Source organism: Poecilia mexicana, unplaced genomic scaffold (genome assembly GCF_051168715.1).
Source record: "Poecilia mexicana isolate PSO_F unplaced genomic scaffold, ASM5116871v1 scaffold_21, whole genome shotgun sequence".
NCBI lineage: Eukaryota > Metazoa > Chordata > Actinopteri > Cyprinodontiformes > Poeciliidae > Poecilia > Poecilia mexicana.
Window position 1 is genome coordinate 18,935,161 of NW_028263390.1, and position 14,828 is coordinate 18,949,988.

Below are 14,828 nucleotides of genomic sequence, written 5' to 3' on the forward strand. Positions count from 1 at the left end.
CCCTCCTTAAAGAGACAGCTACAACAACTAGTAATCAGCTGGTAGGAATGTGCCTCCGTTTTGTATTTTAACACATCATTGCTTCCATTTATTTTGTCCTAAACCTAAAAAACCTTCCAGAGACATTTGAAAATAGGACTCAAAGTACTTCAGTTATTATTATTGTTATTAGCTTCTTCTGTTCACGTTGTTTTCAGGAGTCTATGAACAGATGTGTCACAATTAACAATAGGTTTAAATATTTTTGCTCATTTATAGAGCAACTATTTAAACATATTTATGTCACTTCCTGTGAGCAGTGTGTTTACTCCCCAATTGGCTTTTAAAAACTATTCTTGTTGTTACTGAAGTGAATATATATTTTCTGTTTTCCTCTCTTCTAATATGTTTCTGTACATGTAAATTATTTTTGGGTGCGTTTACCTGCTTACATAAAACAGAAAATCATAGCATGACATCTGCCTGGGAAAACATTTTGAACTTTTCAAAAATCATATTAAAATGTAAAATATATTAATAAATATGATAAATAATCAATATATTTGTTTACCAGTGCCTCCTGTATTTAATAAGTTAGAAAAATATTGAAAAGTTAATTTATTTTAGTAATACAATATATGAATAAATTAAACAAGATGATGTTTTAAAAACTTAATTTCTGTTATTTATGATGATTTATGATGAACAAAAACATGACATTTAGGATTTTAATATTATATCAAACTAATAAAAAATATGTTTTAAAACAAAATGTGTTTTTACCACATGTAATTTTCAAGTTATAATTGATCTGTATCCATTTTTAACAGATTTCTTCTTTCTTTGATGCATTTTCTTTATTATAATTTTTTTCTAATATATACTGAGTAGAAAAACATTCCTGTTATATTAAATTCTAACATTATAAAACTGCATAATATTTGTGAATTACCAGCAAAGCTCTTTTTATTTGTGCTGCATGTCAAATATATGAATAAATATTGCATATTTTCACTGTGTAAAACACTGAAACAGCCTGTTTAAAGTGGAGTGAGAAGAAAACAGAAACGTTTTTTAAATGATGAGTCAGAGTGAATCAGATGTTTTGTCTCGCTGCTCAGCAGCATCAGCTCCTGCCAATAAATCTAAAAAAACTTCTGGAAACGTCCTCAAGCTTCATGTCTGTCAAGTCGCTGGAGATAGATGCCGTAGGTACAGGAAAAGGAACTTACATTTCAAAATAAAAGCTTGGTTTAGTCTGAATGGGGCGTTTTATCAAAGAGGAATTCAAACATATTGGCAGAAAATACCTGATTTTGAAAAATAGCTCATAATAATTATTAGGATGGACTTTATTAGTATTACAGTCAAATATTATTCCTTCACAGTTACTTTATTAAAATTATCATTTGTGTTTTATTTATGTGGAGGAATCACCTTGTATTGTTTGTAATATGAAAACAGCTAATTAAATATCAATTTTTGTGGAAATTATATATTGAAACAACTTAAGTTAGATGTTTGCTGTTTTGCCTCAATTTTTCTGGGCTCATATTTATCATGTATTAAAATGACAATATGGTTAATACTTTGATTTTCAATTTAAACTTAGTATTATTTGTACATCAGAGTTTAGAAGGTATAGTCACAGTGATAAGAAAGAAAACAGAGTTTAATTTAGGCTGTTTCCACCAACAACTGTTACACATTATAATCTCAGTTTGTTACAAAATTTTCTTAGGGCCAATGTAGATAAAAAAAAAACCCCAACTGAGATTAATTTTGTTTTTTAAAATTCTAGGATAAACATGGCAACAATCCTACATATATATAATTACAATTTGAAACATATATTTAAAAAAAATTAATTATAAGTCAAACATTTTACAAAGAAATTTACTAAATTTCCCTTCTGTTGACCCAAATTATAAAACACTGGAGTTTTATTTTGAAGGGTTCTGCAGGAAGTGTGCTCTCTCCTGGGGGTTTTTGACGCAGAGGATGCTGCAGCAGCGTGCTTTCTCTCTGAATCACATGTCTGCACAGTCCCGTTATCCGGGTTGGATATAAATACGGGCTGCAGCGCTGTTGCTGCTGCAGCTTCAGAGGCGGCACAGTCCCAGCAAAACTACCAACACAGGTGAGTCCGAGAGGCTTTCAGGCATTTCATGAGTCTGCAGCAAACTACTGCACTGCACGATGTCTGTTGTTCTTAAACATTACATCCTACTTGGTGCTGTTTTGTTGCATTCAGTTAGAAAAGAATTGTGCAACAGTTTTCCTAAGGCTTAATCTGTAGTTTGGTGTAAAAATGCTGACTTTATGTCTGCACATATAATTGTGGGTGTGACCTGCATCTCTGGATAAAAACAACGGGATTAGAGCAGATGACGTCACCCTGTTGTTGATTTACCTGTAATGTAGCCTTTAGAAGGTCATTTAGAGTATAAACATCAAACATTTTAGATATTTTTCTTTTCAAAGTTGCATTCGGAGAGATAACAAAGGATGGTATCAGTTTTCTTTTGCTACAATGTATCCCAGCCTTGTGTGCAAACAGTCGTCATATTTTCTTGATAAGACGTGACCCTGTTCTCGGTTACTCTATAAGAAGTACATCCTCAGGGTGCACAAATCCCCAAAGCATTAAAATAAGGTGGAAATGAGGGCACATCTGCTGCTGTCCCTTTTTTTTTTTTTAATAAAATGGAGCTCAGATCTTACAGGATTACTAGATTCTTATTTCTTAAACAAGTATCACCAGGATGAGAACGTGAACCCATATATAAATTAAAAGCAAAAACCAAAACAAACTCTTGGCTTTTTTATTTTATAATGCAACTACATTTTAAAGTGAATTATGACATAAAAATTTAATAATGGCAAAACTAATCCTTCAATTTAAGTAGCATTGCATGGAAAGTATGTATTAAAACATGAAATCAGGTTTAACTAGTGCAACTTTAAGTTTGAAATTTAAGTAAGTCACATTTTACCTTTGATAGCAATACATTATTAGTAATTTTTTTTCCCCTAAGACATCTTATTTTATCATCCTTTTTTTTAACACTTATGAGAGAAATGGTTCAACTAGACCGAGTTTCCTCTAAAACTAACAAACTGTTTTATCAGGATAAATAAAGTTATTTCTTGTTTCCTGAGGAAACTTGTGAATTTAAAGTTCCTGTTCAGTGCTGTGGTGGTGTTTTAAAGGTTAAGATGAACTTTCTAGAAGACCTTGGAGGCAACATCTGGAGCGGAAGAGTGTCGGTATTTTGATTGTGCAACCAGAACGGCTGCAGCTGCAAGTCGGAAAAAAATATTAGTGATTGTTACGGTGCTTAAGCTTTAAGCTTTTATTTCAGCATTTTAACATTTTTCACCTTGATGTGTAATTTTGCTGCTTCTGTCCCATAAACATTTACTGGGTTTCAGCAGCAGTTTCTTTGATTAGACTTCTTCTTTCTTGCAAGAGGTTTATGATTTTGTGAATAATGAACTGGTTTGAAGTCCTGAATGGACAAACGGGGTAAAGAAACTGGGAGATTTGAACATTCCCAGTGCCTTTCCAACTGCAGATTAAACAAATCACATAAACAGATGTTTAGTACAGATGTTCTGTCATCTGTACTAAAATATATCACAATTCAAAGATATCAATAAGAAAGCAACTGAAATATGTAGTTAGAGTTTATGCCTAAAAGTTACTGAAAATATCTTTTTTTTTTGTATATTTTGTATCAAATGAAGAGATTTAAATGTCACCCTATGCAACAACAACATGCTGCACATTTTGTACTTTTCTCATTACCATAGAAACCTGAGACGGTCGTGGGCGAGAAAACGACTGTGGAAAAAAATAGTAACACAGCACTTGGTTACATAAATTGAGCAAAAACAATGTTACTGAGAAGCTTTGAACTATTCTCTTAATAGATTTTTAAAACGACAATTAAGAGGGCTAATTTAAATGTATTGACCCTTTGCAACAATTTATCATTTGAGGCGCCATGATGGACGTCGGAAGTGAGGGACGGGAGTATTAAACAGGGAGTATTAAACAGAGCGACTTACGTTGTTTTCCAAAGTTGTTTTTGCCATTTTTTTCATGGCTTCTGCTTGTTCAAGTCAGGCTAATTTGTCTGTGAACGTAACACACCTAGTTCAGGCTCACAGATGGAGGTATTTACAAAAGTTGGACATAGCTAGCTTAGAAACCGACCCATATCTTCTCCCCCCTGACGTGTTGATCAAATTACCGACTCTCCCTGAATTCACACCACATGATTTATGTCATAAACAGCGTTTCCCCTTAAACCGGAGCAGCATTAAAGACGTACAGAAGACGAGACGCTAACCAGCCTTTTCCATACATGCTAGGCTACATGACGGTGGAACATTGTCTCCATGGTTACCAACGGTTAGACGGGTACCTTCGCCATAATGCAATATTTCATATATTTCTAATCATACTTACTTATAAAGTATATCAACGTTAATTTTCTTACCTTGTAAAAAGTGTTCGCTGCAAATCCGCGGTTACACCGAGGGCTGCCAGTCATTGTGATTGACGGCTTCTATCCATCGCCGCCGCATTTTTCCTCGTTAAAAGTTATACAATAAAATGACAAGTTTGCTTTCCATGAGTCCTGTTTGTGCAGCCGACCACGCAGCACCCTGTGACCATTTTTACTGCGAAATCAACTAAATAAAAGTGATATTAGGTTACAGATGTGCGTTTTTTGACGGGGTTCGCAGGAGCGCATTGGTTGTTTTGACTTCCATCATGGCAGATGAGAGTGACGTCACCAGTAAGGGATCAATATAGAGGTTTCCTGGAAACTTCTGGCTGGATATTTGACCACTCTTCTTGGCAGAACTGGTGTTGTTCATTGCCTGTTCTTAAATTTTCAGTAAGGTTGAGTTCAGGCAGATCAGGCCAGAAGTTAGGTATATATATATTTTACAAACTTTGTATTTATTACCCAAGATGGAGTAGCTTTCAACAAATAAGCAATTTCCCTTTGGGGATCAATAAAGTATATTCTATTCTATTCTAAGTTGTTAGCTAGTTGTCAATTTTGTTTTACATATTTTTGGATCAATTGACCTGCTGGCGCTTCCAACTCTGTCTAAGTTTCAACCGTCTAACTTTTTAATAGGGTAGAAGTTAGGAACTTTCAATATTTCCTCACAGATTTTAGTATTTCGTCCAGTTTTATCAATAGCTGTGTGTCTAGCATTGACCATAGGCTCAAATTGGAATTACAAAAATAAATTTGCTTAATGGAAAAACTCCAATTTTGAGAAACTCATGTTTTTCGACAAAGCCGAAATTTAAGAAAGAGAAATAGTAAGTGCATTTTTGTGTAAATTTTTAGTCTCCCAAGTTCTGCTGCCTGTGCATGAAAGATTTTTTTCCTCTCTGGTTCCTGTGTGTGTAAATTTGACAGCGGCATGGCAGAATGTCCTGGAACAACGCTCTATCCAAGCAATGGAAACTAATCCCTGCAGCCACAAAACTTAATGTTTCCTCACTTTCAAATCCATATTTTTCTTCTAGCCTGTAAATGCAGTAAGACAAATAGTTGTATTGCATTTTTACAAAACAATAAGACTATTTGTAGGTAATATTCTTGAACAGGTTCTGCACAAGAGGGAGTAAAGGAATAACAACCTTTAGGCAGGATAATGAAGTGTTGAATTCTGTTTTGCAAAACAACCAGTCCTGCTTTTAAACCAATTATAATCATAAAACTATTTATTTTCCTTGTTAATACCATGTGCCAGGCTGGAAAAAGTAACTGTGGGTTTCTAAAAATGTGCAGTTGTCTTAAAAAGGAGCATTTCTACTGTGTGTTTTTCGTTCTGATGGAGGCAATAAAGAAAGTCATGCATGCAAAAAGAAGCTGCACTGAAAAAGCTGCAGGAATATGAGAGAAAAAGCAAAGACACACAGCCTCGCTCTGCTGAATCTGTCATTGTTAATAAATGGGCAGCTGACCAAGCACACATCAGAGGGAGAAGAAGATGGTAAACAGAGAAAGGCCCTGCTGTTCTCCTTATGTAATGCTTTTTCAAGCCTGGTCGGAGTCACAGGAAGGGCTGATTAGAGGTCAGTTTGGTCACATCATCTCAGAAACTCGAGATAAAATCAAGCATCAGTTATTTTTATACTTTGCTGACTTAGAAAGCTCGTTTTTCTGCTGCGTAGGTCTCTGTCAGGTCGCCCTCTGCTGGAGACTTAGAGTAACTACACCATGTTTTCAATGCGGTAAGGGACACTTTGCATTAAAAATAACATTTGTTTCCAGGTCTCTCTCTTTCTCATTATATCCTGCTCCCTCTGAGGGTCAGAGAGGATGTTAATGATGATGATGATGATGAAGAAGAAGAAGGGGTCCAAAGAGACACTGGCTTTGTTGGCCCTTTTTCTGGCCTCCGCCAACTGCATCCTGCCTCCGTCCACTGAGGAACTGAACAGTACGTTTACAGATTTAACTTTAATGTTAATTTACCAAAACGGACTAATTTTACTTTTAAATACTTATATTTAATTTAAAAGTTATATTTATACTATATATTTATTGGATTAGTGAAATGTATGTTGAATACCTGCGTAAAAGTTGATTTCCTTGGCATCAATGATTGGTCCTAATAAATAGCTGTAAATTATTACTTTCATATTATGGTAAACAAGGATGAGGGAGTCCAAAGTGTGGCCCGGGGGCCAATTGTGGCCCTCAGAGTGATTTTGTGCGGCCCTTTTCTTATTTCAACTCAACCAACATATTTGCACTAGAAACCAGACAAAAATAATTAGTAAAGATAATGTTTTAGCAGTCTGTATTTGACATTTCTGCCCACTAGATGGCAACCTAGCCAAATTGCTGAAGGTGCCCAGAGCAGGACGAGGTTTAAATAAAATCCACACGAGGTCAGAGGTTGAACACATTTCGCATGTTGGTTGTTGTTCACAGAGATTTCCCTCCAGGGTGAGAAGTATCTGGATAAACAGATTGAAAACGCCATCGATGGCGTGAAGGAGATGAAGACCGTGATGCAGAAATCCTCCGAGGACCACAAGAAGTTTTTGGATGATCTGGAGAAAACGAAGCTGCAGAAAGAGGTAAAGAGACAAATTTCTGGGGAGTTTCTTTCCTATCAAGCAGACTTTTTGACTTAATTTTTAAAAATAACAAAAACACCTCCTTAAAATATCTTTTCAGTGAGGAGTATTACGCCCACTACATCTTATCAGCCATTCATATTTTATTGTTTTTCTTTTTTACTTCCATTTGGGTTTCTGCTGCTTCTAAAAATAGTTTAAGCGCTTAAAAAAATCCACCCATCCATTTTTTGGTCATAAATTAATATTTTTGTTTAGAAAATGAGCCGTTTCAAAAATCCCACTAGTGTTAAGTCACATTCCACAGGCCCTGCGCCGTTACCTAGCAACCCCGGTGGAACCCAGCCTCGTTACCTAGCAACCTAAGTAGAGCACCAGCTAGATTTGTGTGATACTGCATATTGTAGTATTGCTCCAATACTAGGTAAACATAAAACTGGTTCTACCAATACCAATCATCAGGCCTCTGGTCTTAAGGCGTTTTTGTGATTTTCCTTTCAATTATTTTGTTAAAACCAAAATAATTAAAATTAATTAAATAAATTATGTCCTTTATTTAAAAGACAGAATGTCGATAAAGTTTATAAGTGTCTACAAAATACTTTAATATGATTTTTATATTATTAACAGAAACAGTTTAGAAGACAAAACACTTTGAGTACATTGTTCTCTAAATAAACAAAGTGCAAAAAATATAAAACAAAAGTAAAATAAAATATCAAGAGAGAATCTGAAGCTACAGCATTGATCCGATACAGATACCGACTTTGTATCAATATTATTTATAGACTTCTAGTTCCAGCATGTTTGGTGAGCTGGTTTTACTGCTGTATGCGCTATACAATGGCTGCTGGAATAGACAAGTGTTTAGTTGTTGGCTTGCCATCCAGAAACCACATCATTCTTGTTGGTTGTGCAGGAGGCTCTGCTAATGCTTTTCAAATGCCATTTTCACATGCGAGTGTAAACATTGAGTTGACCAGACTAAAATCTCATTATCCAAGAATGATTTTGTGTAAAACATGTAACAATCACGTTTAGTTTGGGCTGTAGATCTACCCTAACCTGTTCTAGGAAGCATAACAAGTCGCCTTCACTGCAGGAGGCGATCCGTGTAGCTGAGGAAATGGAGGCCAAGCTGGCAAAGGAGGAGGAGGTTTGCAACGACACCATGAAGGCTCTGTGGGAAGAGTGCAAGCCCTGCCTGAAGAAGACCTGCGTCAAATATTACTCCAGAACCTGCAGCAGCGGATCCGGACTGGTTGGCCGTCAGGTTGGACACTTAACAGATCAACACTGTGAGACTGAAACTAGTTGGGTTGGTAGGTTAAAATGTCTGACCCGCTATTCTGGGCTGTTCAGCTGGAGGATGTGCTGAACAGAACGTCTCCGTTCTCCATCTGGATCAACGGGGAGAGGATCGACTCTCTGGAGCAGGAGGGCCAGCGGCAGAACAAGGAGTTCAGGAACCTGGAAGAAAGATACTCAGAGATGGCAGACGGAGTGGATAGCATCTTCTCAGACAGCATGAAGGTGCTTGTTTATGTCTCAGAATCACACAGACAGGAATACAGATCTCCAATGGCAACATATGAAATTATCAATATTTATCAATGTAATGCATTGCCTGATAGAAACAGTCTTATTAGTTTATGACCAATAAGATTCAAAGTCATGTCTGTGCCACATTAAAAAGAAACTAGTTGAACAAAATGTTTTACAGTGTAGTACAACGGGGGCATTAGAAAAATAAGTGGAGTAAATTTCCACCGAAAAAAAAAAATCAGAAAATTTGAGATTAATCTCAGAAATTTTCTGGAGAAAACTTGGAAATTTCAGTTTGAAATGTCGAAAAAAATTGACTTTTCAAACTCAAAGTTAATTTTTTTTACTTCTAAACTCAGACATTATTTTTTTTATAGAAAATTTCTGACATTAACCTAAGTTTTTTTTAGTTTTTTTTCTTGCAAATTTTTGACTTTTGAAGTTCATGAATTTTCAGGTTGTCTTCCGAGAAAGTTTCTGACAATAATCTCAACATTTGAGTTTACAATTATTTGTTTGGCAAAAATGTACAAATTTTGTTATCTAATTTACTGTTATCTAATTTATTTTTTAAAATAAATGTTCAAAATTTATTTTAAAAAATTAAAATAAATTAAAAAAAGTAAAGTAAAAGTAAAGTTGGAATCCTGAATATTTGGGAAGGAAAATTGTTAAACATAGAGGAGAAAAATTTCTGCCAGGAACATTTAGCTAAAATTAAAATTATACAATTTAATTTTTTCCACCCAGGCACCTTTTGGAAAAACGTAAAATGTAACTTTTCCCACAAAAACGCAAGAAAATGATACTGAGTGAAGATTTGATCTTAGCAAGTAATTTTGTTTCTTGTGCAAATATCTGAACACTTTTGAAAAACGACTAAACTAACTAAAAAGTAACTTCAGCAAGATTCAGACGCTTGTTTTAAGTAAATAATAAAAATGTCTTACTATAAGTGAAATAATCTGCCGATGGAACAAGTAATTTTTAATCAATATTAAAACAATTTTACTTAAACAAGCTCCTACATCTTGCAGAAAGTTACTTGTATGTTAGGTTTTTCTTATTTCAAGTGTACTAAGATATTTGCACCAGAAACTAGACAAAATACTTGGTAAGATTTTGTGTTTTTGCAGTGTAGAGGTGCAGGAGAGATTTGTGATCATGTCAGAAGAAATCCATTGAAGCCTTGTTTCAGTTCACCTGAAATGCATTTGCCAGATTCACAAAAATTAAGCAAAAACCTGTGTTCGTTCCAGGTTGCCGATCACATCAACCCTCCCGTTTTCTTCTTTCCCAATTTCCTGGCTCCGGCCATTCGCCGCGCCAGAAGCATCCACCTGCTTTTCCACGATCCGTTCCACAACTTCCGGAGCTTGTTCTCCCCCATGATGGGAATGGGCAGGAACCTGTTCGGCCCGATGGACTCTATGATGGACCTGGACTCCGACGCCGCCCCAAACGAAGGTACGTTTTCACACGCTGGTTCTCAGAAAGGACGGAGGGTCTAGAGATTGTTTTCGATGTGCTTTCCTGTAGGAGGGACTCAAATAAAAAAGGATGCAGACAATGATATTATAAACTGAAACAAAATTGTTTTGTTAATCTAGTTTTATTCTATTTCTACAGTTTTCATGAATTATTACAAAGATATTTAACTAAACCCTTCATTATTTCTTATATACCTATTTAGCTGTATTTAAATAGCTGATAGCTAAAAATAATAGCTATTAGTTAAATATTAGTTTTAGTTAAACAGATAACAGATATCTATTTAGCTGGCGACCAAATAGCTAAATATTTATATTATAAATATGAACTGCTTATCTGTACCATTAACATTTTGGTGTTAATATAATATAAACTAAATACAGGAACAAATATTGCCGTTACTGATACTGATATTGATACTTTTTATTATTTAAGATTCATAAATCAACCTTCCAACATTTTAGGTGTTTTTGTGGTTCTTCCTTTTAAAATGTTTGAAAGAATTTCAACAAAGTTTATGGGTGTCTGTTATTGATATTTCAACTGTTAGTAAATGGGTTTTGCACAACCGGCCCTTTAAGACCATTCATGATCTTTATATGGTTCAAAATTAAAATGAGTTTGACTAAGAAGCTTCAAATTGGAGGTCAGATACACATTTTATGTTTTCTTGTTCAAATTTAGTGAAATATTTTACTACTAGTTCATGCAGTGTCCAGTTTTTGAAAATTATTTATATTTGTTTTGATCTACTGCACTGTCAGCTTCAGAAGTTTATCTAATATGAACGAAAAGTCAGGTTGCTGAGCTTTACTGCTGACATTTTAAAATCTGCCCTGCGTTTGTCGGCTGCAGACGGCAATGTAAACGAGGACGTGATTATCACGAGGCCCTTCGGCAACGGCAAGATGACCTGCAGGGAGATCCGACGCAACTCGGCCGGCTGCATCAAGTTCCGCAACGAATGCGAGAAATGCAAAGAGATCCAGCATCTGGGTGAGAAAACGACAAAACTTTTAATACACCTGTAAATAGATCGGAATATCTGCATTAAATAATCAGAAATTAGAGCTGAATATGACTTGTGTTTAAGTTAAAACACAAAAATTAGGATTTGTGGTCCTGAGCAGGGCCGGATTTACAAGGATGTGGGCCCTGGGCTGGAAACTGTTTTGGTGCCCTACCCACTAAAGAAAAAAATATTACAAATGCAAATTACAATACATTAATAGGTGGTTCTATACATATAAACTGATGAAACTAACTAATAATGGTACGCTCAAATTATGTCCTGGGGAGGAACTCAAAAAATTAGTGCAAGTTTATAATTTTTAAATATTTCAATGTTTATATTCACAAAAATCCCAAAATGCTTTTACAACTCACCTGATATGGTTCTATGACTCCTTCTTATAATTTATTTAACTAGGAGAGTTAGTTTTAACAAACTCTTATTTACAATAATGACTTGGTGGGAAAGGAAAATTTCATAGGAAGATCAAGGTGCACATTAGCAACACTATAGAAATTATAAAACAGTACAAAGGCATAGGATAAAATTCACATTAAAATACCTTTAAAAGTTCCCATATGCAATTTTGTAAAAGAGGAATTTAGTAAAATAAAAAAATTCTGTGGGGTCCAGCCCAAAAGAATTGACGCTCTGGGCCACCGCCCATGTAAGCCTTTCCTTTTCTAAACTTAATAAAAATAGAAATCTATTCTCAAAATCAGTACTCCTACAAATTTACAATAATAAACAGCAGCTAAAACAGTTTTCTCATCTGGATCTCGTTTTAAATCAGTAAAATTCACAAAGGGTTTAATAAAACTCCAATAATTTCCATGGTTTTTGGCTGATTTTTTCCTGTTTATCCTCTCACAGACTGCTCTGGGAACAGACCCCTGGAGGGCCCGCTGAAGGAGGAGCTGGAGGAGGCGCTGGCCATGGCCGAACGCTTCACGCAGCAGTACAACTCCCTCCTGAAGAGGTTCGAGGAGCGCGTGTTCAACACCTCCTCCCTCCTCGACATGCTTAACAGGCAGTTCGGCTGGGTGTCCTCCCTGGCAAACAACACCAAGGACGGCATCTTCAGCGTAAAGGGGGTATGGAGCTTTCTGATGCTTCATCAAGCAGGACAACATGGCTGAAAAATGCATCACCATATAAGCCTTTCATGTCAGTCAACGTTTATAAGACAATACTTTGTTTTTTTTGTTTTAAATATGTAAAATACTCCCAAGTTAGTGGTGTAATATTTCCTGTTTTTTCCAGTTTTCATTCCATGTTTATTTTAAAGCAGTTATGAGCCACAGTGGTGGAATCTTAAACTGCCACTCTGCATGTTACTCAACAAGTTGTTGCTAGGTAACCACAAGTTGTTGCTAGGTAACCAAAGTTAATTCCACCAACTTTGCTTAGCTAAGCTATGCTGAGAATGCTGCGCAAATTCTGGATCAGAGTTCAGTGAAATTATTGAAAATACTATCAGACGTATTATCTACTGAAATTGGTCACATGCCAATAGCCATATATATCGTTATTGATTGATTTGTTCAGCTCTATCATTAAAGAAGCATTCACACCAGCCTGTTTAGCCCACTTAAGTCAAGTTCTAGTTTGTTTGGGACCAGAGAAAGCTCCAAAAGCAGGCAGCGGACTACAGCGCAAGGCATTCTGGGTAAATTCAAACAAAATAAATGCGCTAGCCTAATGCTATCGGGAGAAATGGCTCGTGGTCTTTTGCCGAAGACGTACAACCACTAAAATCCTTTTTTTTTTCTTTTTTTTTTTTTTACTTTTTACAAAGACAAATGTTGTGTGCATGTCTTCTGAGATTTTTGTGTCGTTTCCTTGAGTAGTTCTTGGTGCAGCGCGCCCTACAGGTGAGGAGGGCAACAGGATTTTCTGAGTTTGGATGGTTTGACACAGTGCAGCTGAAAATTTAACAAAGGTTGCAATTTTGTTCACCAGTTGAATCCAATCTGCACCACGAATCCGTCTTTTTCTGCCTGAGTCACTATTTCATTATATTCCCAGTTGATTGGTGAGGTAACTGCCTCATGTTTCATCTGCAGTAAAGATAAAAACAAGAAAAGCCAGATGTCACCTTGCTCTGTTGGTGCTGCAGGTGATCTCCAAAGGCGACACCGAGGAGAGGCAAAGCGGAAAGACGAAGGATGCTGACACCAAAGTGACCGTGCAACTGTTTGACTCTCCGCCCATGAACGTCACCGTGCGCGGCGACATTCCCTGGACCGACCCGAAGTTCTCCGAGGAGGTGGCTCAGAAAGCGCTGGACCGCTACAAAGCAACCAGCGTGTGAGTGGCGTGACTTGACCAACATGTTATTTTTTTTATAAAGTAAATGGAAAATCCACACCTGTAAAATTCTAATTTCTCTTCATTTCGTTTTTTCAGTCTCGCTAAATAAGTTTCAGCTGCATTCCTGCCTGCCTGGGTCTTCGACGAGAAAAACGCTCTGAATCCATGGAAACACACCTGGAAGCTAACGCTCCCAAAGCTAACGCTCCGATCCCAAGCTTCCTCTTCCAGTCCTGCGCTGCTTTTGCAAAAAATAAAAATGAAAGACAACGTAAAACCTGTAAGGTTTACGGTATCATTAGTCCTGCTGTAAGAGAAGATGTTCAGTAGAAAACAGTCCTACGTTTATCTGTAGTCCCTCCTACATCCAGGAAGGCCTTACATTTTATGCTAGCTAGCAAGGCCCATGCTACAGTAAGTGTTTCGTGCCAATACTTTCTGTGTTAGTAGGACATAAATGTCCATATTTACTTCTGCTGTTCATGTGTTTTAGAGACTTTGTATAAATCTGGGGGCTGTTTCACAAAAACAGAAATGCAGGATAAGAGGAGAAGCTGGGTCTGATTTCTTAATTAATTGCCATTTTACTGCATTTTGATGCTAAATAAATGAAAAGAATTGCACAGCACTGGATGGAAAGATTAAATATTTTAAATAACCTTATCTGGTGAGTAGTTTAGAGATGCTGAGTGCATCACTGCTTTTATGAATGAATGAAAAATCGCATCTTAATCAAGGTTTTGTGAAAAAGCTCCAGATCTTTATTGCTACTGTGCTCAGATAGGTTTCTAAAAAAGGACGAAGTGGTTACTTTTGTGAGTTAACTCAGTAATTTCAGATTAAAAATTTTAAGTGATTTCTTTTCAGCTGCTCTTAAGATAGCAATAAAGACATTTAATAAAATGTGCTAAAACATATTTGGTTTTTGACATGGTTTCTGCTTCTCTGAACAGATTCTTAGCAAAAGCATTTAATATTTAAGAGGAATGACAAATTTTCAGCCACTGGATTAAAGCAAAAGAAAAAAGTTAAGTTTTTGTCACTGGAAATTAGGCCAATTGTAGATAGAAAAAAAAACCGAATTTTCTCCAAAAAACTCAAATTTCAGAATTAAGCACAGAAATTTTCTATAGGAAAAAAAAGTTATGAGTTTGAAATGTTGGAAATTTGCTAGAAAATCTCAAAATTTGAGATCTCAAATTTAAAAAAAAGTTGAGTCTGAAAATTTGTAGGAAAAAAATTGAGATTTATCTCAAACTTTCTAGAAAAAAAGGAATTTTCTGAGTTTAAAAAAAAACAGCAATTTGCTAGAGAAGCTCAAATTGAGCTTCATTTCAGAAATGTTCTAGAATTTTTATT

At 35.9% G+C, this 14,828-nt stretch overlaps 2 protein-coding genes across 3 annotated transcripts in view; one reads left to right on the top strand and one right to left on the bottom strand.

The window, feature by feature from the left end:
* Positions 1–4,575, bottom strand: part of scara3 (scavenger receptor class A, member 3) — a 31,726-nt gene extending 27,151 nt beyond the window's left edge. The window contains exon 1 of the mRNA XM_088001918.1: positions 4,488–4,575. The gene's annotated coding sequence lies outside the window, so the exon portion shown is untranslated. The remainder of the gene's footprint in view (positions 1–4,487) is intronic.
* On the top strand, positions 1,966–14,386 carry clu (clusterin). 2 transcript variants are annotated; one of them, XM_014977232.2, is made up of 10 exons: positions 1,966–2,119; positions 6,294–6,462; positions 6,960–7,108; positions 8,211–8,381; positions 8,471–8,641; positions 9,913–10,120; positions 11,000–11,140; positions 12,030–12,250; positions 13,276–13,466; positions 13,566–14,386. In XM_014977232.2, exons 2-10 carry the CDS (start codon positions 6,342–6,344, stop codon positions 13,576–13,578), a joined length of 1,386 nt encoding a protein of 461 aa, XP_014832718.2. In that variant the 5' UTR covers positions 1,966–2,119; positions 6,294–6,341; the 3' UTR covers positions 13,579–14,386. The 2 variants fall into 2 exon arrangements, with proteins under 2 accessions (XP_014832718.2, XP_087858045.1); XM_088001919.1 differs by lacking the exon at positions 13,566–14,386 and having other exon boundaries at positions 13,276–13,470.
* The last annotated feature ends 442 nt before the right edge of the window (positions 14,387–14,828 follow it).

Coding starts and splice junctions, on each gene's coding strand:
- clu (XM_014977232.2), top strand. CDS start 6,342: ATGTTAATGATGATGATGATGATGAAGAAGAAGAAGGGGTCCAAAGAG. Junction 8,642..9,912: donor TCTTCTCAGACAGCATGAAG/GTGCTTGTTTAT, acceptor TGTTCGTTCCAG/GTTGCCGATCACATCAACCC. Junction 11,141..12,029: donor CAAAGAGATCCAGCATCTGG/GTGAGAAAACGA, acceptor ATCCTCTCACAG/ACTGCTCTGGGAACAGACCC.